Source organism: Alligator mississippiensis, chromosome 5 (assembly GCF_030867095.1).
Source record: "Alligator mississippiensis isolate rAllMis1 chromosome 5, rAllMis1, whole genome shotgun sequence".
Classification (NCBI taxonomy): Eukaryota; Metazoa; Chordata; order Crocodylia; family Alligatoridae; genus Alligator; species Alligator mississippiensis.
Genome location: NC_081828.1, coordinates 85,474,834 through 85,499,592, shown reverse-complemented (window position 1 = coordinate 85,499,592; position 24,759 = coordinate 85,474,834). Strand labels below are relative to the sequence as shown.

Sequence of the window (24,759 nt, the reverse complement as noted above, 5' to 3'; positions counted from 1 at the left end):
AAACAACAACATTTAACATAAAATTACCCTCTCATTTATGTAAATCTTGCATTTCTGTTATAAAGAGAATGCAATGTTTTGTCAGAGCATTTTACGGCTTGTTGTCAAGACAAAGACAACCAAGAGATTCAGTTCAAATGGAATAAACAGTTCAGAAGTGCAAGACAAATGTAATGCACATAGTCATACTGCTTTTAGCTATATTAGCTTTAAAAACCATGCCAATTTAATAATTTTTCTTCAAGTTTTATTAGAAAAAAGCAGCAGATCAACATTACAATTCAGAAATCTAATCTAAATATGCACTTGACAATGAAGCACATCTGAAGTATGAAGTGAAAAAAGAATACCAGAAAACCTTCATCTATGTTCATCTCCTCTTACCCAAGTAATAAATCATTTTGCAGGCTCTCTGATGACTGGAATTAAACAAAATAACCCAAAAGATTTATTGCTGTGAAAACAAGTCTGTAGTATAGTAGTATGAATCTTGGACACTAAGCAGAATCAGCAAAGTTAACTTAAGGAGTTCAAAATGCACTAAGAAATCTTGTTTGGGCATGAAAGTCCACAAGCTGACTGATCCAAGTACAACTGAAGTGGCAGGTCTGGACAAAACAGTTAGACAGCATGTTAAACCTCCAGTTTTCAGACAGTAATAAAAAGATACATTACAATTCCAAGAGCCCACAAAACAAAATAAAAAGTGAAAAAACTGAACCAACGTTCAAAGAACCAAATTTATTTAAGTTCATTTTGCCTGCACCCAAAATAATTTCAGACCCACCGGGAAAAAATATCCATGGACTGTCACATAACCGAAAACAGAAAGAATTGTCATTTGACTTTGTTATTTTTGCCCCCACTGAGGTATAAAATCTACATATAAATTTGATACTTTAAGAAATTGTACTTTTCATAGTTCTGATTTAGTTTCCATTAAACCCTGTTTTACATGTTTCTGACTGTAAAAATCTTATTTCGTAATAGTGAATCTGATGTCCAGCTCTCTGTTCCATTTACTTTCTTTTCTTAATCTATATTTGATAGGCTGGTTACCAGTACTAACCAGGAGAAAAAATGCTTGGAAATCTCTTCATTACAACAGCACTTTCAGCAAAGGTTACTGATGTGCAAGCAAACTACAACGATATGCAAATCTCCAGAGAGCACCGATTATGTTTCCATTGTCTAAACATTCTCTAGAATGATTCGCTGATGGAAGAAACTTTTTCAAATCTTGTAAACATCAGCGGGTGCAGTTTCACTAGTATGCATGGTTGTTTTGTGTTCTTACACAGGAAAGGCTGGTTCACAGCAACTGAAGAGCTACAGAAGCTGGAGTTCTAACAGTTGATGAACCTTGCATCCTGCAGAACAGAAATCTCCCCCTTTTTCCGCTACTTGAGGACGTAGCCAGAATATTTGCCGAGGTAGCCCAGTCAATCTTATTCTTCTTTTTAAAACCTCTTAGAATATTTCTGGAAGCGTAACGTTGCGAAGAAGCCACTGCTGTGAGCGGCTGCCATTGCAGTCTCTAATGCTGGGTACCTGGCTGTCTTCTTCAGTGGCTTTGTCTAGGCACTGGTTACTGTTCACATGCAACAGGGTTAATTTCTTCAAAAGAAAAACACAAACAAAAGAAAAACAATTAAGATTTCTAGAAAAATGCACACTAGAAAAATATATCCACCTTTGTCTTTGTTAAAGTTCTTTCATAAAAACACAGGACTGGAAGATTTTTTAGGTCACTGCATCCAGCCTCCGCTTCCAGAAAATATTCTGTGTTAAGCATGATTATACATATAATATATGGCATATTTAAAGTCTACTGCTGAGTCAAATGTAATAACTATTTGATAAAATACGCAGTATTTTAGAATATTCATTCTGACAAAGACCTACTACTGAATTAAATGGGATGTTGAGAATTTGTTATTTCATGCATTATGCTGGGGCTAGAGGCCCCCATGAAGACAGACTCAGGTCTGTTCAGGGGCTGTGGAGGATTGGCACACGCCTAAAGGGCTCCCTGACTGCTCATCCCTGGCAGGCTATAAGGGAGGTAGTGCTCTCCCTCTCTCCCCCTTTGGAGAGACAGAGAGAGCACAGGGCACTAGGATACCAGGGGCCTGCAAGAAACCATATGAACAGCTGTATGCTTTCCTTCTGTGGCACATGAAAGGCTTTTTTGCCAGCACAAGTGTAACACCTTTACACGGTCTCTATATTTTCAAAGTTCACATATTGCTTAGGTTTCCTTTATGTCCAACCACTGTGATCACAAGAAATCTTTTACACAGCCTCAGTGAATTTCTGAGACCAAAAGCCTCTGAGACATTAGACAAAGTTATACTATTCTAGATGGTCAATTTCTGAGTTCACATGATTTTTTATATAAACAGCAGGAATAAAAAAAGAGTTCAGGAATCAGCAGAAATGAGAAATTAGATTTTCTACAACTTTGTAATGACTTTAGTTATTTTTTAAAATCAGAAAACACTGACCATCCACAGGCCAGCAAAGAGGTCTCCAAACTTTAAAAAAAACTGGAAGCTAGTCTTCTATAACAAATCTCTCTCAAATTGGTTATCATTACTATTATTTATAAATCAGATCTAATTCAATTTTTTAAAATGTTTTTCTTTCATTAGGAAGTTTATGACAGGTCAATTAAGTTTTTCAGAACAAGCATAGGGTTTTGTCAAATTTGTAATGCCTGTTCTGCAGCTGCTATTGTTGTACTAGGAGTAGTGACTGATCCCACTCCACTTTCCTGCCTCTTTCAAAAGAAGAATTCAATTATAGTTGTACTGTCCCTGCTAATTAACCAGCCAGCTGTGGTACTGGGTTGCATTGATACTGGTGTGGCTTCTTTCACCAAACAAGAAAGTACAACAGTCTGCTGTCTATGCATAGGAGGCAGCAGACTGATAGAAGAACAGCAGGAAAACAGACGCAATGAAAGGGTCCCATATTAACAAAAACTGAGAAGAGTTTGTTTTTTTTCCCCTCTCTCACTAATCTCAGAGGAAATACAATAGACATTTATAATCACACACCTACACACTTATAAACAATTGAAATAAAGTAAAGTAGACATGCTGTTCTATTTATCTTTCCATAGCACAAAAAGGATAAATGAACCAAAATGCAACAAGTGTAGAGGGAAGGGTGTCTGGTTATCCCAAGCTAGTTTCTGGGCTTGGCTGGTTGCCACAGGGCCAGGAAAGAGCTCTCCCCAGCTCCTGTTGCTATGAGTATCAGGTTCTATTTTCCACACCTTCCTCAGAAGTATTAGGTCTTTGCCAAAGCCAGGGATGGCTCCGATTTTTGGTGGGGGTGTGTTGAAGCTCCTGCTCGGACTTAAACCCAGAGAGTTCCTGGTTTGGTTATCTTGATTTTCTACTCAAGGCCAGACCAAATACCACATTTAGGATAAGGCAGGAATTTTATTCCATGGTCAGACTGGCATGAAGGAGGTTTTTGCCTCTCTCTGGGGGAGGGGATAGAGTGCTCTTCACTGAGTGTCTTGAATGTATTTTAATAAACTACTTCCTGTCCTTGCAATGGCAAGACATTGACAGTGCCCTCATACCTTTATCTGTGACAAGTTAAAGTGCATTTTTTAATATTATGCCTGGTAATTGTAAGGATGGTTCCCAAAGCTTTTAAGAATAGGCCAGAGTAGACCAGTGATTAAAGAATATATTCCAATATGCAAACTACTGAAGTGAGGATTTAAGATGTTACAATAAAAGCTGTGTTAATCGGCATTTTACTAACTGGAATACTCTGTTAACCCGAATTTCCAATATCCCCCAGTACAAATCCTCACTTTAGCAACTGGAATCTTTGCCAAGTCTATCCAGCATGCACATCAAGTATTTGCACTACAAGTAAGGCACTGTGTCTTCTGTATAACTGTCAGATAACCAGCACCCCTCTTACTCTACTCATGCCAGATAAAGCTTTTACTGTATATTCTGACAAGCTATAACTTTTTTAAAAAACAAATAATGGCTGCAAATTAATAATTATATCAACTACTGCTGAAGGTCACCAGTGACTACCATGGGTGAATGTATAAATCATCTCCTTATGAGCAAACTATGTAATATCAAGGTGGTGGCAGGATGAGCTCTCTTCACACAGGGACCTTTTAGAATTCACATTCATTCTAATAGCTCTAGAAATTAGGGGTGAACTGATAAAGATTTTTTTGGCTGATAACAATAGCCAATTATTAACCAGTAATATTGGTCAATACCAATCCGATAGCTGATTTACAGGAATGCAGCTGGGCAGCTTGGAAAGCAACCTCCTGCCAGTAATTCTGGGGGAAAGGGCCATCGGAGAGAGAAGGGGCAGATCAAGACCCCCACAGTGAGGGAAGGAGTGGGGCAGGGACAGGGGAAGGTGCTGCCCAGCCAGGGCAGTGAATGCAGCCCCAGGACGAGGTGCAGGGTGGAGCTGCAGGTGGCTTGTCCAGAAGATGCGGGGAAGGGTGGGGGTGGCGGCAGGGCAGCTCCCTGCCACTATACACAACCCTGGGGGAGGCATACGCTCCCCTGGATTAGTGAGCGGGGCAAGGATGGGCTGCCCACTGTGGGTTTGGGGCCAGGGGCTGTGTCAGCCTCCTCCCAGCCAGAGGGGTTGTGGGAGGGGCTGGGCTGGAGATGTATTGGGGGCAGAGTAAGCTCAGCTGTGTGGGGCTGGGAGGGGTGGCTACAGGGAATTTTGGGGTGGCTATGGTCCCCCACATGCCGTCTAGCACCACCCCTGCTTGGGGCACTCGCTCTGCTGCCTTTTCCTCGACAGCGCTGTGCTGTGGGGTGGGCAGGGGATAGGCAGTGCCTGCCCCTGCCCCTCTCCCTCCCTCACCATGGGGGATCTGCACCCCCCATGCCCATGCCCATTCCCTCCCTCCCGCCTCCAAGACTTACTGGCAGGATGCTGCACTCCAAGCTACTGTGCCGCATTCCTGGCCATGTGCATGCTACGGCTGCGTGCATACATGCGGCATTTATTGGTGACATTATTGGCTAAAAAAGCCAATTGCCTATAACATTAATTGTTTTTAATTGGCGCCAATCTGATATGTGACTGATATATCAGTGCACCTCTAGTAGAAATTAAGTTGTTATTCATTTATTTTTGTACACCCAATAAAGTTGGATGTTATTCTCAGTCCAAGGGAAAATAACGAATCTGCTAGTTGCAAAAGATATTGCAAAAAATGAAACACGGGGGTGGGGAGAAAGCATGTTGCTCATTATAAGACCTTATAAAAAAAAGTAAGCTCAGCCCACAAATTACCAGCTTAAAAATACAGGCCTGAAAAATCTTATTTAAAACAAAGCCTTTTGAAGCTTGGTTTAAAAAGAGTTATCCTTTTTCATGTCCTTGTGACAAGGTATTTAACAGAATACACAGATTTGTTAGAATCTGACAGGGATGCGCTATGAGTGCTTCTGGTGTGCCCTAACACAGCACTGATGAGGTACAAAAGGTTTATGAATCAAGGCAGAATATATTTTGATTAAGCTCCAACAAAAATACAGAAGAATCTACATCATTTCAAAAGGCACTGCCTGAAAACTGAGCTCATTTCAGAATACACTAAGAAAATAATCTTTCCAGAACAGCCTGTGCCTTGTGCCCTGAAACATTTAAATCTGTCTTGCTTTGCTCAGTAATGACCAAACATCTTAATAACTACAAAGGATATATGAAAGTTGTAGCAGTTGTTTCACAACAGGTTCAAAAAGTGTGCACATTTTTTTTTCAAGACATTTTTTTTAACAAAGTATTAAAACATACCTGTTTAATTTTAAATTAATGCAGTACTAAAATATATTAATCAAACATAGGCTGGCAACATCTCTATGATAAACAACACTAGTTTGCAATTTGTTACATTTACCCATAATTCATCATGGGCCTTTGATGACTGTACAGACTAAACTGTCTATTGCAATATTTCCTTCAGGATTATTGTCTATAAGCTGAAACTACTAATAAACTATTAACATCTACTGTTTTAAAAGACAAAACCCTACTATATCATATTTCTTTCCAGCATCCTCAAAATTAGAATCAGGACCAGTCAATTACAATGGTCACTATTTTGTGATCCTGCAAGGAATATAGGGCAGCTTGGAAAGTTCCATATTTTAAAATAAGTGCACAAGTTAAAGAGTAGTTTTTGACAAAATGCTAACAATCTAATGCTATTTTTTATTTTAAACCTGGACAGCTTCTGTACAGCTTGTAAAGAAAAATACTTTACATTTTGGAAAATCAGCAATATCTCAGCACTAGTTATAATAGGTTTTTAATGTTTTACTATTTAAATGAATAGCATGCAGCATTGTAATAAACTACAGAAAGAGATAAGGTTATTTTTTAAAACATTTGGTTTTGCCAGAAAACTGTCTTTTCAATTTGTAAAGGTCATATTTAGTCTTTATGGGCTATTTGATACAGCTAATGAACACTATCTAAAATGAACTAAAATATTTTATATTTGTTTGTTTGGGGGACCAAACTTCTGAAATATAATTTTATGAAAAACATTTGACATACCCAATTTATTTCTAAAACTGCTTTTTAATATGTAAACCAGGCAATATTTACTTTATGGGCTTTATAAATTATATGGTTTTGTCACATTTGCATGTTAAAGAATCCACTCTGTGTAAATTCTTATTATGAACAAGTTCTCTTTTAAAGGTAATGAAAGACTCTTTAAAAATAGCAAAGGTAATTGGGAAGTCTCAAAAATGGCAAGAAAAACAGAGGACTTTATTTCTTAGATAACTTGTCAAAACACTGATCCTTCCACCAGAAATGGCAAACACTTCTACAATTTCTTCTTCCAGGAACAAGAATATTAATGGGAGAGTATTACCATTAATTCTACACTCTGAGCAATAAGAAATAAGATGGAGTTGGCTATATTTGCAATCTAGTTGAAAGCCAATTATGTCACATGAATTCTTAGGCATGCTGTGACTGATTGGAGTGCTCTTAACCATAATTCTCATTCTAGACCGTCAAGTTAGGCAGAAGTAGGCAATCCTTTTCTGTGCTCCTTGCCATTTTTGTGAAAATTCATTTTGCTGATGAGAGTTCCATAGAGCACAACTGTTAACTTCCTCTCCTCATAAAAGGTGGGAGTGAAGGCTCAAGGTCTTGAACAACAGCTCAGATGAGAGAAAACCAAAAACTGGATTAAAGAGTCATTAAATGGCCACAATTTTACTGCACTTTATGCAAGTACCTCCCTTTCTAACTCCTCCCACAAAATGCAGAAGTCTTTGGAGTGGGTTGCCTTTTTACCTTGGCTCATCTCCTGTTCTAATTTTTTTTCCAAAACAGCAAATGTTCATGCCTCACTTTCCCTGTTGTATGCATGCTTCAAAAAATCTAGAATTAGGCAATGAAAATATGGACCTAGGGAAAATTTCACACTAAATGTTCTAGGGTTACTTAGAAAGGCTCATCGTTAATACTGACTTGCAGCCATTTATTCTTATTAGAGGTCCAAAGACACTATGGCCGTATCCAGACAAGCAGGGGCATGTACCTGTAGAGGCACAAATAGTAGTGGTACACATTTGTGCCACTACAATCTGTTGCAGTGCATGCCCCTGCATGTGTGCTTTACTGTAGGACATGCTGTCCCACTATGGGCAAACTGCCCAAGTCCAGGTCCTCGCAGCCCCTGGCCAGACTCCACATGCTTCAGAGGTGGGGGCTGGCTGGGGCACAGGGTGCCTCAATGTGGTGCTAGCCAGCAGGCAGCCCCTGAGCTAAAGCACACTACACCCCAGCCAGCTGGGGAGCAGCATGTGGAGATGGGGGGGGGGGGGGGGGAGACATCCAGCCCAGGGCAGCCTGTTTCCCCATCTTAAGGCACTCTGCACTCTTAACAAAGGGACTCTGCATCACACGATGGGGGAGCAGGCCGCCCTGGACCATCTGCTCCTCTGTCTGCATTTGTCCTGACACATGCTATTTTTGCATACTTTGTGCCACATTTTTTTCCAGGTTTTTTTTGTAGCAAAATTTTGTCCCCTCACTACAAATTAGCAGCGCTGTGCACAGTTTAATGTGCAATGTGTGCGGTTTGTGACACCACAAACCACATGAGCCTGCATGCGAGGATACAGCTTATCTGGCCAAACAAATATAGGAAGGAACAAGTATTCACTTTTCTTACTGTATGTGCAAGAGGCCAGTCCATGACAGTATTGACTGCACTGTGGACCATATTTCAAAACAGCACAGAAACAAGTTTCACCTTCTTTCCTATTCTTGATCTCTGCCAATCTTATCACAGGGTGTGAAATGGGAAGACAAGTGAAGGTACATTTGAAAAACTCATTTCCTTGTTTAGAAAAGAAATCCTTTTATTTGCTCTATCAACTGTCAGTGTCAAAAATACTCTCTAGTTTAAGCAGTGGTAAATAGCAGTAATTGAGAGGAAGATGGTAATTACTAAGAGCATAAATAAATAAGGTAGACATGTTTTTAAATAACTTGAAGAAAATACCAATAGAATACTAGGGCCTGTTTCAATCTCAGTTGCACAATAAGAAACAGTTATTTCATTAGTGCAGTTAGATTTTTAAAGGATTTAACAAAACCTGATCAATCAATCAGACTGAGTCAAGATGCTCGAGATACTTTGATCTACCTGCTAAAATGCATCACACTTATGATGTATCCAGCCATGAAAAAATTACAGGGGCAGAAAACAATCCTGTGATCAAGATAACTCAACTAAGCTACAAATACTTACCTTTGAACTACATCTGTAACTGATCTGGTCTATAATCAAGTGCCTAATTATGTGGAACACTTAGCACTGAATTCACTGGAAGCGCAATGGGAAAAGACTGCAGTCTCTGGGGAACTGGTTTGCATAGTAGGTTATTGGCCATCATTTTTGACCAGTTTCCCTAACTAAAATCAGAAAGGAATGAAAATTTTTTAAAGATGAACACTTGCAATACAACACAAACATCTTCCCCAAAAAACACCTGCTGTAAATTGAAGTGTGCATCATATGCAAGAAATAGCATAAAAGCATGTTCTGCTGCTTATGAGTGAAACAAAGTAAAATCTGCAGCGATTCACAAGGAGCAGAACAAATGAGCAGGCTTAGCTCCCTAGCTGCTGCTAACTCAGTTACTTACTACAAGAAAAGATCTTATATTCTTCATTCTGCCTTTCAAAAACATTGATGTGTATATTAAATCTCTAGCATATAATATGCAATAAAATACGTAGTTTCCAAATTCCATTGCTTTGTAAAATGCCTTAATTTTACAGCACAATAAAGGGATGTAAGGCTTTCAATAAAAGAATGCCAAAGAATGACTACTGCTAAAGCTTTGGATTGAAGTTTAAGTTGCTGTTCTACATACCTCTGATATGGGAATGCTACCACAGCAAGAAGCAGAAGCCACTGGAACCCTATTCTATCCAGGTGACTAGTTTTTAGAAAAAAATATAGTAAATCCTGATCTTGAAAACCACTTAATCCTCAAAATGATACAGACTGTCTTTTTTACCCTGTTGGCAAATGCCATTCAACATAGCTTTCAAAGACTGGTTACTAGCCAAAAAAAGGAGGGGGGGGGGGGAGCAGGGGAAAAAACAAAAAAAGATTGCTCCAAAACATCCAGCAGGTAAAAAAGTTTCAATTCACCCAGGGAACAAGGTTTTAAAAAAAGAAACAGGAGTGGAAACTGACTAACTGATGTGGAAGTTAGTGATACATGAGAGTGACACGAGAGTGACACTGTCCTTGTAAAAGACAGACGGCACCTTGCATGAGGTCTGGGATCTCTTTAATCCTCCTAGCCCACAAGTTGGCTGACAAAAGAGGCTATTTTTCATTGACAGGTCACGATTCAGAAAAGAAACCCAACAGTCTAACACAGTGGTTCTCAACCAGGGTACTACAAAACCATTTCAGGGGTACAAAGACAGAATTCTGAAAAGGGGGTGTGCATGACTAGCAACTAGTGCTACAGGGGTGGCTACACTCCCATTCCCAACATCCCTCCAAATTCTAAGTGGGCAAACCATGCTGTGGAAACAACAGCTGAGACTTTCTCCTTTTAAGTTCTCAAATCATGTAAGAATTCCCCCAACTTCCCCTAAGTACTCAGCAACACACCTCTTCTATCCTCCTTGCCTCCTCTACTTATGTCTCCAAGTGCAAGAAAGGGAGACTTGCAAAACTGCTGCTGTCCTGGCCACCCCTTCCCCATTCCAGCTGGGACCGTAGGGATTGGTTGCATGGGGAGCTAGGCTTGGCCAGAAACAGCAGCAGTGGTGGGCGGCTCTCAGGCTGGTGTGGAACACCTAGGGAGACTGGGGAGGGACAGGGAACCTGCCTGCCCTTGCTGCTGCTGTCCCCCACAGAGCCCAGGGCCCTGTGCAGCCTGGCAGGAACAGTTTTGGGGGTCCCCCTCTACCCTCCAGTCAGCAGTGGACAGTAGCAGGCAGGGGAGAGGAGGAGGAGCAACTGAACATGAAGAAAGGGAGAAGCTGCCAAGAGGGGTGGAATCCCACCAGCTTCAGGGACTGGGGGGGAGGGGGGGGGAGAGAGTTCCTGGCTGCTGCTCCCACAACACATCTCCTCTGGATCCAACCCTGGTCCTCAATGCTCACTTCTTAGCCTTCAGGCTGGTGAGACTGAAAAACCTTTTAATATTTTTAAATTTCAGTCTCCCGTGCAAGTTTTTTTTTTTTAATTCAATGCTCCACAGGTCACATTATACATGACCCCTGAAAACTCCACTTACCCCACTACTTATTGACCACATAATTTTTTTAAGTTTTCAAATGATGCAAACCAGTGTTTGGTTTCTAGCTTCAGCAGCTCAATTTGATTTTCAGTAACAGAAAGAAAATATGATATTTTTTTGAAGTTGAATATCTTACAATGTGGCTGAGCTTGAAATCCAGGATTTTGTTATCCTTTCTAATAATTAGCTTTCCAATAATAGAAAAACAACTTATAATTAACTGTGACAGAGGCAAGTTCTTAGATCTTGAAGCTGTGATAGGATCTTTAAGATTTTTTTGACCAGTCCAGATTGAACAGAAGGCTCCAGTATATGGGCCAGCATAATTTTCAGTTTCTAGTCTCGCACTAACTTAAAACAGCATCCATGAGAAGAAGCATTTTCCAAACAGTCTTGCTCTTTTGAAGTAAGTAGAATTAGAATTATTCATTGCCATATTAAAGTGACTTCCCACTTCCCAAGATTACAGAGTAAACCAATTACATACAGGAATATAGCTTTCACTAACAGCGGGGGTGTTAAATTCACCCCATGCCATGGGCTGGAGCTGGCTTGCTGCACAGGGCAGCAGCAGATGGAGCATGGGATATAGGGAAGTGGCAAGCAACAAGTTGCTTGCTAGTGTGGTGAATGGGGCTGTGTTGGCAGAGGGCTAACCAAGGGCAATGTCCAGCAGGGCCCCAACTTCCCTATACTGCTGGGTCCAATGGAGTGGCTTTGCATGCCATACAAGAAAAACCTCCAACTTATGGTTCACCGTTTTGACCAAGAGACCCTACTAACAAAAACACTGCTTCAGTTTATTGCTGGTGTAATGTATTTCTGGCACTGTGCGCCACAGGATACTGGGCAAGATGGACCCACGGTCTGACCCAGTAAATGGTAGTTCTCGTGTTAATGTATGAAATTTCATTGGATTATTTCCTGGTTGAAAATCATTAGAAGGCTTACCACTGGATCATATTCCCAAAGCTGATTGCCTTTTAGATGGTGGCACTTGAGCATTGTTACTGGACCATTAAGTTTGGAGACATCCAAACATAAATCATCTGTTCGAATTTCTTTGTTGGCTGTATATGAGAAAACCTTAATAGAAAAATAATAATGTTAAATAATGGGTTCCACAGAAAGAACAAAAAAATTAGCATATCACTTAATAAATAGTTATACTGAACCTTAAGGAAATGTTTATTTATTTTCACTTGTTCTTCAGAGGCAAGTATAAAGCCATATGAAGAAATATACAAGTTATTCAGACTAAATGAATTTTTCAAACTGAAGACAGACCTTACTGTAATGAAACAAGTGAGCCTCTAAATTGAAAATGTAAACTGGCAAGAGCTGATGTGTGATTATATTTTCAAATAAAATAATAAAATCAGTGCGAGACAGGTACAAAAATTCCTGAGTTGAGCATTGGGAAAAGGAAAAAAAATAAAATAAAAAAAGCCAACAGTACATTTAGGTCTGAACTGCCACATTCAGAAAGAAGGAATCAGAAAGCATTTGTAGGCCCACGCTACAGCAAACCACAGGGAACAAAAAAGTTATGTTCACGCTGGCTGTGTCTACGAGAGACACTAGCTGCACAGTAGCCCATTACTACTGTACAGAACCATTGTATGGCACGAAGGATGATGCAAAGCTACTGCACAGTAGTAATGAGCTACCGTGCAGTCAGTGTCACCTAAAAGTAATTTGGTGACACTACTGCACAGTAACTCCTGTTATTGTGCAGTCATTTAATACTTGTGTATGCAAGTATTAAATGACTGCGTAGTAACAACTGTTCAGTCAGGTGTCTCATGTAGATGCAGCCACTGCAGTACACTCTGGATGGGATGTTTTTAAGCATCCCTCACCCACCTGTTCCTTCTCACATGTACCAAATCCAGAGGCATGCTGGTGAGGCCATAGCAGCCACTCATGCATGCTGGAAGATAGGGTAGTCAGATATAACACTTGAAATGCTTCAAAATGCATATGGTAATGGTATTTAGAGGTTTGCTTTTGGGAATTTGCTTATAGATAAAATAGATATGCATTACGACAATGGTCCAGGGCAATGGCAAGTGTTAACTGATTTCTAAAAGCCTGGCTGTCAGTTTCACAGCCTTCAAAGCAGCCAGGAACAGACATACAGGCTGGGAAATTGTAGGCATGTAGCACACTGTTCCATAACACGAGATAAGGTGGCACCAGATCACAGTGCCCAACTGAGAGTCCTTGGGCTTTCTGGTTTTGGGGAACAGATCAAATTAGGAGAAGACTGGGAAGCCCAAATTAGAATGTGTGCATGTGATGGGCTTGTGAAGCAAAGGCATATGCTGACAGGAGTGAATGTGGACAGCATGATGACCACAAAAAGACCAACCAGTGATGCCCACAGATGAGAATTCATCACGAGGGGAAAAAAATATAAAAGAAGGGATTTCAGAGCAACAACAGGTCCCTGGAAAAGGAACCTGAGGCACCATGGACAGAGGGCATGCCACCAGCTTGTCTCATATATTCCCTACTGATGGGGAGTGGGCCTTGGGCTCTGACCTCCAGGCTGCTGACATCTGATATTCAAGACAGAACCTCAGAGTTAAGCTCACATCCTGGCCAGATGTACCTGGACTCCGATGACAGCCCTGGGACCGGTAGATATAGAATTGCTTGTATTATTCCTACCCACTATCATCATGTATCAAAAAATTTGCTTACTATTGAATGGAAAGGTCATAGTTGGTCTGAGAGTTTGGGTTTGCCCAGAACAAGGTATCTGGGTCATAAATCCAGTGCCAACAACTGGTGAATCTGCTGGGATGGGCGATTCTGACTCAGGGACTGGGATCAGGTTCAGTGCCAACAATTGGTGACTGGAACCCTGGGACTGGAACTTGAGGGCAGTAATCTGACTGATCAGGGAATTTGTTGGCAGGCTTCAGCCAAGACTTGTAGTGGACTAAGACTGTGGAGTCATGGGTGCAGATCTGCTGGTAAGGTAAAACTGTATGGTAGTTCCAAATAGGGTTATAAACTAAGTAACCATGTTGTATTAGAGTTTTTTGTGCAAGAAGTTGGTTGATTGCACTGCTGACCAAGGGGACATTATTTGTCTGGGTCAGGCAGAGTAGAGTACGGGTGTGCTGGAGGCAGGAGCAGCAATTTCAAGAAAGACAGGGTTGCAACCTACTCTCAGAGTGTGCCTGAGGTTCGTAGTTTGGACAAGGGTACATGCTGTGGTCTGCTTGGATTAAAACATAATCCATAATAACAAACCTCCTATAGCTGGTATTACAGGAACCTAGAAGCAGATAAAGTTAATCTCTCTGCTGGAGAGAGTGTGTGACTCAGCAGGGGAAGAGTCCTTGCGACTCTGATGCATTTGTAAGTGGTTACAGGATAGTGCTGCTTTGCAGAGATTGTTAACATATGTGTGTGTGGCACTGGTTACAGGAACAGTGTGCGTTTGCTGTCGAGATAGTAAGTGGAAGTTACAGGTGCAAGTTATTGGCAAGCCTGAATGTTATGCAGGCAATGCAGCTTCAGGGAGCTCAGAGACACTTGAGGGAAGAATACGAAGGGTACAGAGCTCCACCTGGAGATTAGGGACGGGGGATGTGAAACAGATACCTTGTGACCCTGTGTGCCCCTGAGACTAAATAGTGCCACAGAAATTTGATTTTGGAGGTGGCTTATTTTAGAGAGCTAGGAGGGGGCACAGGGAGAAACAAGACATGTTACTGGACACTTGCTCATTCTTTTATCCTGCTTTGGTTTGTTGTGCTAACATGCATTTGGTTATGCACGGCACTAGTAGAGAATTTGTGTATTGGTAATGGGGGTGAGGAGTGTCTTTGCTTCCCCCCCACCTCCCTCCAAAAAAAGTATAAAGATCCTAGAAGGAAAAGTGTTAGCAGCTTGTTAAGGCAGGAAGGTGTTTACAAAAACAAGAGTTCAGCTGTGTAAACAGAGTCAGTGCTGAGGAGTTATTCTGAGCAGGAGGAGACAGCCTGAACCAGAAGGAAAAAAAACGGGTCTTATCAGAGGTGCCTGATTTTTTTTCTTTTTTGCAGATGCATGGTTTGAAAGTTGTTTTTAGGACTAGAAGCTTTCTTGAACAATTGTGTGATGTAAAAACAGGGCTTGCTGTGGTAAATGTAACCAGGATGCAGAAGGACAACAGCTGGGAGACAGTAAGCGAGTGCGAGATTGATTTGCAAAAGGCAAAGCTAGCACAGATTGTGAAGCCTGCAGCCCAGCAAGGATATGGTTAAGGTTGGTCTGAGGGTTTGGGTCCCGCCTGGAGCAAGGTATCTGGGTCATAAATCCAGTGCCAACTATGACTACTTCTCTGTTTAGTGGTATACTATTGGTATGATTAGCTGGAAATTAAGTATATATCATATGCGTAATGATGCAAGACTTTTAGTTAAGATAGTTTATTACCTGATTGCCACCCATTCCATGACAGTTAAAAATTCCAACTTTTTCATTTTCCTTTCTTGCCATGTTATCCAGGCATTGATTTGTTTCCACATTTCTTATCTAAAGAAAGAGATATAACACATTAAAAAGGTGATTTTTGCAGAAAAAGTGGACTCAGGGTTATCACTGGGAGCTGATTTATACAGCAGGACCTACATTAGGAAAGTCAGACTCACCTGGCCCTATGGTCCAAATGAATGGTGCAGGGCCAGTCCCATGGCCTGGCCTGGGCCTACAGGCTTCCCACCTCCTATCCTACAGCCCGGATCCAATACATGCAGTACTTGCTCTAGCTGTTCTGAGACTCAGGCTGCACAGTGCTTACCCTGGACCAAACTCGAGTGGGTGCCATGTACAGCATGTATCCAGGTTCTTATGTGCATGGCTGGTCTGGTGCACAACACGAGCAGAGTGCAAGTCAACTCCGGACTCAAGGGCAGCACTGTGGGCCAGACAACAGGGCTCCTGTGACTGAATGTAGCCTGCAGGCCATGTTTTTGACATCACTGATTATATCATATCTGGGTGGTTCACAGCAGGTGTCAAATTGAAGACAAGCCACATAGCTGTGTACTATGGCTTTTACTTCAAAAGAGCACTGCTCCTCCATCTAGTGGTCCTATGTAGCTGATTACAGAAGCGATGCTCTTTGAAGTAAAAACTGCAGCAAACACATGAAGCACCTCAGCAGTCCTGCACAGTTGTTTGCTGCAGCCATGTATACCCCCAGGTAGTTTGCAAACTAACAACAATAACAATAGTATGTAAACAGTCATACTCCAGTTGCTTTCTTTAGTTAAGCAGAATATTGATGTCAAATTTTGTCTTTACTAATATGAACTGCAGAATGTACTTCAGATGTACAAGAAATGATTGAAAAGCAAAAACAGAAAAACATATTGCCAGCAGATTTTCCAGTGTTGAGGAAGAAAAACATAGCTCAGTTTAAGATAGAATTTCCTAAGCGTGCCCTTTTCAGACTGAAATGTCTCACTTGGGTTCAGACTGTATCAGGTGCCCATTTTTAGAAAGTCTATATAGCTGTTCAGTCAACAGTATTAAGACCACGGGGGGGGGGGGGGGGGGGGGGGGGGGAATGAAATGCTGATCTGCAATCAATTAATAGATTTTTGTTGAGAACTCTCAGAATAGTTTCCTTTTAAGAATGCTAATGTCTATATGTAATTAAAGATGAGTCACCATAACTCATGCCAAAAAGACTTAATTCACATAAAATAACAATGACAAGTGAAGTTCACTGACAATGTAGCAAGAATGTCAGATGCCAAGCTTCTCTAGTAATACATGTAGTCTAACTGGATTCTCATATATGCTACATCTTTTTTCATAATGTGCCACTGAAGCTGTCCAAGATGGAATCAGAGACAGGTTACCAAAGCTAGAGGCTCTCATATATTTGAGGTGCAGGGGGCAGGTGCTCCTAAACTGCTCATTACGTTTCTGTAGTTTGGTTTCCCAAGCACTAGATCTTCCTTGGCCTCTCTGCTGCACCTTCTGGGTACAAACCCTTGGTCTCTTACTTCTTCACAGAAACAGGACCTCACGGTCTGCATGTCCACCTTGTTAACACCCCTGTGTCTTGAAGCATACTGTTTTTCAGAGCTCACACTTTATCAGCATACTCTGGCTTTACAGTGCATCTCTTCAGAAGCACATGACAGCAAGTGAACAATTTGTAAGGCTTTGAAAAACTAGACATTGTGGGAGCTGACAGATGTGGGGAAAAAAAGAAAAAGAAAAGAAAAACTGCTCTACTGGAAGCAGCAGAGCATTACTTTGACCCAGCTCTGCAGTGTATGTATAGATTGGGTGCTTCAGTGGGGCTTTCTGGCACTTTTAGCTAAAGCTGATTCAATCACCTATTACATAAAAGCACCAAAAAAAAAAGGCCCCACAAAACCACCCTGTCTCTACAGATGCTTGGAAATCTGGGTGCAACTAACATGCTGCTTCTTCTGGGCCTGTGCTGTGCTCAACATGGGAGCATGCTGACTTTAAAGTGTGGTTTTTTTATTTCTCTGCCTCTGGTCATGAGGGGAAGATTAGATGTGCACATAAAATACATGTATGTTTATATTACATAGGATAAGGATTCTTTTTAAAGAATATAAAATTTATGCTTCAAAGCACAAAACCACTACTTATTTATAGAGATTACTAAAGAATTTAAAATTGCTTATGGAAAAAATATCAAGATACTTCTTAATTATGCATTCAAAGGTTTTGGGCAACTTCTTCGATGCCACCAGGACTGGACACAAGCAAGACACTGAATTAGACAAAGCACTGGCCTGCTCTGATAAAATAATTATTGTATTCCTGTGCATGTTTAAGTACAAATACCATATTTATCTGAATCCAAGACTACTTTTAATTTCAGGCACCCAGCCCAGTAATCAGATGTTATATGCAGAAAATTTTAAATTTGTCATCTTAAATTTGTCACCTAAGCACTGCAGTGGGGGAAGGAAGGGGGTGGGGGGAGGGGAGGGAAGAGACAGGCGTCCATCTTAGCTGCCATATTAGCTGAGCTGAGCTAAGCCTCTCCATGTCTCTCTGTCATCTAAGACACAGGAAAGCGTCTCATGCCAGGCATCCCCAGAAGGGCCCATTTCAATAGGCATGCACAGTGCTATAGGTAGGCTCAGCATTCAGCACAATAGCCTTGGTCACTTTCCTTCAATAAAATGGTGGGGAATAGATGCCTTGTCTCTAAAGCTGGTGATTAGGGTACTCACCTTGAGGATAAGAGATACGAATCTGAACCTCTTCAAAACTCAGGAATATCTAGAACCCAGGTTCCTCACATTCTGAGCAAATGTTCTAATGACTAGGCTATTATCAGGTGTCTACCTAAATCAAGCAACAGATTTACCAATTTTTGCAGGTTAATTTTAGTGTAAAGTTCTTATTCTGCAGTCATTTCATGGAGGCTCCACCCCTTGACGTTGACTGGCAAAGAGGCCCCGGGGAGGAGGAGAGACGAGGGGGCAGCCACCATCTCAATCACTCAATCACTGGGCTGCTCTTCAAGCAACTCTGCCTCTCAGCACTGACTGTGAAGAGACCCTGGGGGCAGCTGCCACCTTCTCTGCTGTCCTTTGTGCCGTCCCACCACCTTCCCCTTCTGGCAGCAAAGAATGCTAGCTCTCACTGGGGAGCTAACATTTTATTTTTATTTAATTTTTGTTGTTGTTGCTGTTGTTGATTTTGCGGACACTCTGGGATTCTGCAGTTTCCCCAAAATCCGCAAAACCGCGATTTAAGTAGGTATTACATAAAAAGCAGACATCAGCCCTACTGGTGCCAGCAACTCCCTGTAACTAAAGAGGCAATTCAAATGTTTAAATGAAGAAATGTATATTCATGCTGAGTATCCAAGTCTCACATGTGCAATTAACTTCAGGCTGTGAGGATGTACCAAAGTCTGGAAGCAAGGCAAGGACAGGCATAATTTGTTATAAGTTATGCATAACTTTCTTCAGGATACCCACCGGCTGGCTTAGGCATCTTTCCACTCAGTTGTGAATCTCATCTTCAGCGCATACCCTGTTTATAGTAGGAGGGACCTTGGTTTTATGAACCTTGTTCTTGGAGCTGAGAGCCTAGAAACTGAAGCGCAGGAAGAATAGAAAATATGGCAGGCAGCCAGCTTGGCTTTGCAGAGAACTCTTCAGTGAGCTTAAACACAAAAAGGAAGCTTACAAGAAGTGGAAGTTTGCACAGATGATTAGGGAAGAATATTGCTTGGGTATGCAGGGATGAAATCTGGAATGCCAAAGGGCAATTGAAGTTGCAGCCAGCAAGGGATGTGAAGGGTAACATGAAGGGTTTCTACAAGTATATTTGCAACAGGAGGAAGGTCAGGAAAAGTGTGGGTCCCTTACCGAATGGGGGAGGCAACCTAGTGACCGATGAGGAGGAAAAGGCTAAGTACTCAATGCCTTTTTTTACCTTGGTCTTCATAAGCAAGGTCAGCTCCCAGACTACTGCACCGGGCACCACAGTTTGGGGAGAAGGTAAGCAGCCCTCAGTGGTAAAAGAACAAGTTAGGGACTATTTAGAAAAGCTGGACATGTAAAAGTCCACAGGGCCAGATGCAATGTATCCAAGGGTGCTGAAGGAGTTGGCTGATGCGACTGCAGAGCTGCTGGCCATCATCTTTGAAAACTCATGGCAATCTGTGGATGTCCTGGATGATTGGAAAAGGGCAAATATACTAACCATCTTTAAGAAAGGGAAGGAGGATCCAGGGACCTACAGACCAGTCAGCCTCACCTCAGTCTCTGGAAAAAAACATGGAGCAGATCCTCAAGGAATCCATTTTTGTAAGCACTGGGGAGAGGAGAAAGTGATCAGGAACAATTAGCATGGCTTCACCAAGGGGAAGTCATGCCTGACCAACCTGACTGCCTTCTATGATGAGATGACTGGCTCTGTGGATGCAGGGAAAGCAGTGGACAAAACATCCCTTGACTTTAGCAGAACTTTTGATATGGTCTCCAACAGCATTGATGCAAGCAAGTTAAGGAAGTATGGGTTGGATGAATGGAATGTAAGGTGGACGAAGTTGGTTGGATCGTTGGGTTCAACAGGTAGTGATCAATAGCTTGAGATCTAGTTGACAGCCAAATCTCAAGTGGAGTGCCCCTGAGGCCAGTTTTGTTCCTATGCACCACTACAGGCTTGGGACCAAGTGGCTAAGCAGCAGCTCTGCAGAAAGACTTGGGGGTTATGGTGGATACTAAGCAGTGTGCCCTTGTTGCCAAGAAGGATAACAGCATACTAGCAGTGCATTAGTAGAAGCACTACCAGCAGATTGAGGAAAGTAATCATTCCCCTCTATTCTGCATCTGGAATATTGTGTCCAGTTTTGCAGCCCCCCTGCCCCCTTCCAAAAAAAAAAAAAAAGATGCAGACAAGTTGGAGAGAGTCCAGAGAAGAGCAACAAAATGAGTAGGGGGCTGGGGCACATAACTTATGAGGACAGGCTGAGGGACCTGGGCTTATTTAGTCTTCAGAAGAGAAGACTGAGGGGGGGATTTGATAGCACCCTTTGTAACCACCCTTCAGGTAGTTAAAGAGGATGGAGCTAGACTGTTCTCAGTGGTGGCAGATGACAGAACAAGAAGCAATGGTCTCAAGCTGCAGCAAGGGAAGTTTAGGTTGGATATTAAGAAGTCTCACTAGGAGGATGGTGAAGCACTGGAATGGGTTACCTGGAGAGGTGGTGAAATCTCCATCCTTGGAGGTTTTTAAAGCCCAGCTCAACAAAGCTCTGGCTGGAATGATCTAGTTGGGGATGCTCCTGCTTTGAGCCAGGGGTTGGACTAGATCTCCTGAGGTCCCTTCCATCCCCAATTTTCTATGATAAGTTGCTTGTTCCTGCCATACCCAAGCCCATTTGAGGATATAGGTCAAAAAACTTAGACATATGGGTTAACAGCCTAGTAATGTTCCATTATGTACCATGCACTTTGTTCCACTCAAGGGTCAAACACACTACTTGATAGAAGAAAGGTGCTAGTTGTCAGATATCTGCACTTGAGCATTTGAGACGCAACTTATTTTGTATACATTAAACAGAAGACGACTAAAATGATGCAATTTAAAATTCTTACCTCTCCCAAAGAGAAATAATGGCGTGGAATTTGGGAATCAGGATAAACATTCTCTAGGTACCAAGAAAAAGGCTTGCACTGAAGCTTGCGTCTTAGCCCAAGTCGTGATGATATGTCTCCATAATCAACTTTTGTAACACCTGTTGAAAAATAGCTGCTTGTGACACGTCAACTCACACATGTTGCTAAATACATCTATGATGAAGGTTAAATTTATTTACATGTACAGTGTGCTGTACTGTTCATCTTAATATTATGTGGAGCAAATCATGAGCGGGATGCCAGGGAGGGCACTGAATAAGGAATAGATCATTGTAGAGATATCCGGCTCACTGCTTTTCCTCTATTACATCCACTCTGCCACTGTCAGAGATAGGATACTGGGCTAGATAGACCACTGATCTGATCCAGTAGGGCACTTTTTATGTTCTTGTGATTATTGTATGTGATCCTTTATTGGAAAGACAAGGCAATTTAATTGGGGATACATGACTATCAATTCCATTAAGAGCTTTACAGAACAACTCGCTTGCAAATCACCTAGTCGCTAGGGAAGGAAAAAACTGTGAAATATTGTTGCACTCTATTCTCAATCTGCAGTATAATATCTTCATAATACATAGCTGGGTTTCATTCTGTGGAACAGAGAGAATTCCATTTTAATGAGGCTCTGTAGGCCAGCACCATATACTGTATTCTCCCACTAATATTTAATACTCACTAGGGTACCTGAGAGGTTTGCACAAAGAAAAGGGGTAGAATATGGCCTTTACATAACAACTAGTCCTTTAATTATTTATCATTTGTTCGGTACCTTATTGCTGCATTTCTGATGCAGTGAGAAAGCCTGCTAATATTTAGAACTGCCATTTTTCCTTCTCCTCCTCTATCCAGCTTTCTTCTCTCTTCCCCCATTCCTCTTCAATATATATTTTAAAGTTTAAAAATACAGACTTGTAGAGAATCTAAATATGCCTGATGCACTACGTACTGGACCATGTCTGTCTCATTAATTAGAAGTTTGATACCTTTGATATTCAGAGACAATATCATTCTCATATTGATAAAAGAGTATTTCCATCTATTTTGTCTTCAGAGGTAGCAATTAGGATATAAAAAATATCATTAGCATCCTTGTTCTTTTGTAGAGTTTGGAACATTGCAAAGAGATTTAGTTGTTAAATTAAATTTGCCAGCAGGTGGTGCACAGCAACTCAAAGCACTTACTTAAAAGCTGTTATATTTAGCTTCAGAAAGGTTCATAAAGCTGAAACAGTAAAATAATATTCCTCAACTCAAGCAGACATGAAATAAAAGATTATATATACTTCTATGTTGTGAGAACAAGATTTGATGCACATTAATGTATTTATGAGCTTCTACTCATCCAAACAATAGAAGGACTGTATCAAAATGATTAAAAGAATGTGGAAATGTTTGCAATACATTTCCTTTTTTCTCCTAAAAAGAGGAGGGGTCATGTTGGAAAAAAATCTGGAATATTTTGAATACAGTCATTTCCATGACGAAGGGACACTGCCACACCATTTTCACCAGCATACATCTCAAATATTTTAATGGAACCAAAATCACATGAACAAGCCTGACACAAAACTTTGCTGAGGTGAGGAGTTCCTCTCCTTCCGGCTGGAAAAAATAACTGATGGATGAAGCATTTAGATGTTATGCTCCAACACAAAGGAAGAATCTCTCTCACTTTACAGTATTGTTTACTCATTCATTCAAGGAACCTGCTATAGTTTCATAGTTGGTAGGGTTGGAAGGGACCTGAGCAGATCATCAAGTCTGACCCCCTGCCATGGCAGGAAAGAATGCTGGGGGTCAAACAACCCCGGCTAAGTGACTGTCTAGCCTCCTTCTGACAACCCCCAGAGTAGGAGCGAGCACCACTTCCCTTGGAAGTTGGTTCCAGATCCTAGCTGCCCTGACTGTGAAGTAGTGCCTCCTGATAGTAGCCTGAATCTACTCTCAGTCACCTTATGGCCATTATTACTTGTTACTCCCAGTAGTGCTCAGGGGAACAGGGACTCTCCCATTGTCTGCTGGTTCCCCATGGCAAGTTTACAGATGGCCACCAGATCCCCTCTCATCCCTCTTGTGGAGGCTGAACAGGTTCAGGTCTCGTAGCCTCTTCTCCTAGGGCCTGCTCTGCTGCCCCCTGATCATGCGAGTGGCCCTCCTCTGGACCCTCTCTATGCTGGCCACATCCCTCCTGAAGTGCAGCGCCCAGAACTGGACGCAGTACTCCAACTGCAGCTTGACCAATGTTATATAGAAGGGAAGGATCACCTCCTTGGACCTGCTTGTGATGCATCTGTGGATGCATGACAAGGTGCAATTAGCCTTCCTGACTGCGTCCCCACATTGGCGGCCCATTTTCATCTTGGAGTCTATAATGATTCCAAGATCCTTTTCTGCCTCTGTGCTGACGAGAAGGGAGTTCCCCAGCCTGTAGGTATGCTGCTGGTTCTTCCTCCCCAGGTGCAATATCTTGCACTGGTCAGTATTGAACCCCAACCTGTTCTCATCTGCCCACCCGTGTAACCTGTCCAGATCCAATTGCAGCCTGCCCCTCCCTTCTAGCATGCCCACTTCTCCCCACATCTTAGTGTCATCTGTGAATTTGAACAAGGTGCTTTTCACCCCCTCGTCCAAGTCGCTGATGAAGATGCTGAACAGTACAGGCCCGAGGACCGAGCCCTGGGGGACCCCGCTGCCCATATCCCTCCAGGTTGAAAATGACCCGTCCACCACAACTCTCTGGGTGCGCCCCAATTGGCGACCCATCTGACTGTGTAGGCATTGACACCACAATCTCTTAATTTTTTTTAAGAGAATGGGGTGACAGGCAGTGTCGAAGGCTTTCCTAAAGTCCAGGAAGACTACGTCCACCGTGACACCTGTGTCCAAGGATTTTATGACCCAGTCATAGAAGGCCAGACAGGACCTGCCTCTAATAAACCCATGTTGGTTGCCCTTAAGCACACACTCCCCTGCTTGCCCCTCGCAGATGTGCACCTGGATCATTTTCTCAAAGAGCTTCCCCAGGATTGAGGTAAGACTAACATGTCTATAATTTCCTGGGTCCTCCTTCCTCCCTTTTATGAAAATGGGGACCACATTGGCCCTTTTCCAGTCCTCCGGCACCTCTCCAGAGCACCATAAGTGCTCGTAAAGCTGTGCCAGGAGTCCTGCAATGACCTCTGCTAATTCCCTCAACACTCTGGGGTGGAGATCGTCAGGACCTGCTGATTTGAACATGTCCAGTCCCACCAGAAGTTCCCTGACTAGGTCCTCACTGACCCTGGGCCTGGCTGCGCCTCCCTTGGGACGGATCCCGGTGGCGGGGATGACCTGGTCCCCGCTCAGAAAAGTGGAGGAAAATAAATTGTTAAATAAATTAGCTTTGTCATCTGGCGAGACCACCAGATTTCCAAGCGTGTCCTGAAGAGGACCCGTGTTACCTGGAACGTTCTGTTTACCCCACCATGTATTTAAAAAAAAGGGTTTCTTGTTATCCTTGATCCAGGTTGCTAGTCCCAGTTCCATCTCCACCTTGGCCTTCCTAACAGTCCCTCTACAATCCTGAGCAACAGAGGTATAGTCCTCCCTGGTGATGGCTCCCTCCCTTCCTTTGGGTGTATGCGACCTTCTTAGCTTTAAGACATTCCTGGATGCTTTTGCTGAGCCATGGGGGCTTTTGAGCACTCTTGCCCCCTTTGATCCATGTTGGGATTGCCACCCTTTGGGCTTGGAGGATCGTCTCCTTCAGGAACAACCACTCTTCTTGG

General features: G+C 42.2%; 1 protein-coding gene across 3 annotated transcripts in view; it reads right to left on the bottom strand.

Moving 5' to 3' along the window:
* Positions 1-721: 721 nt before the first annotated feature.
* GALNT1 (polypeptide N-acetylgalactosaminyltransferase 1) overlaps positions 722-24,759 on the bottom strand; it is a 220,396-nt gene continuing 196,358 nt past the window's right edge. For all 3 annotated transcript variants that reach the window (XM_059728581.1, XM_006269681.4, XM_059728582.1), the window contains 4 exons: positions 20,948-21,087; positions 15,267-15,365; positions 11,781-11,915; positions 722-1,617 (listed from right to left, as the gene is read on the bottom strand). In XM_059728581.1, the coding sequence (XP_059584564.1) occupies positions 1,471-1,617; positions 11,781-11,915; positions 15,267-15,365; positions 20,948-21,087 (521 nt within the window). In that variant the 3' untranslated portion in view covers positions 722-1,470. The remainder of the gene's footprint in view (positions 1,618-11,780; positions 11,916-15,266; positions 15,366-20,947; positions 21,088-24,759) is intronic.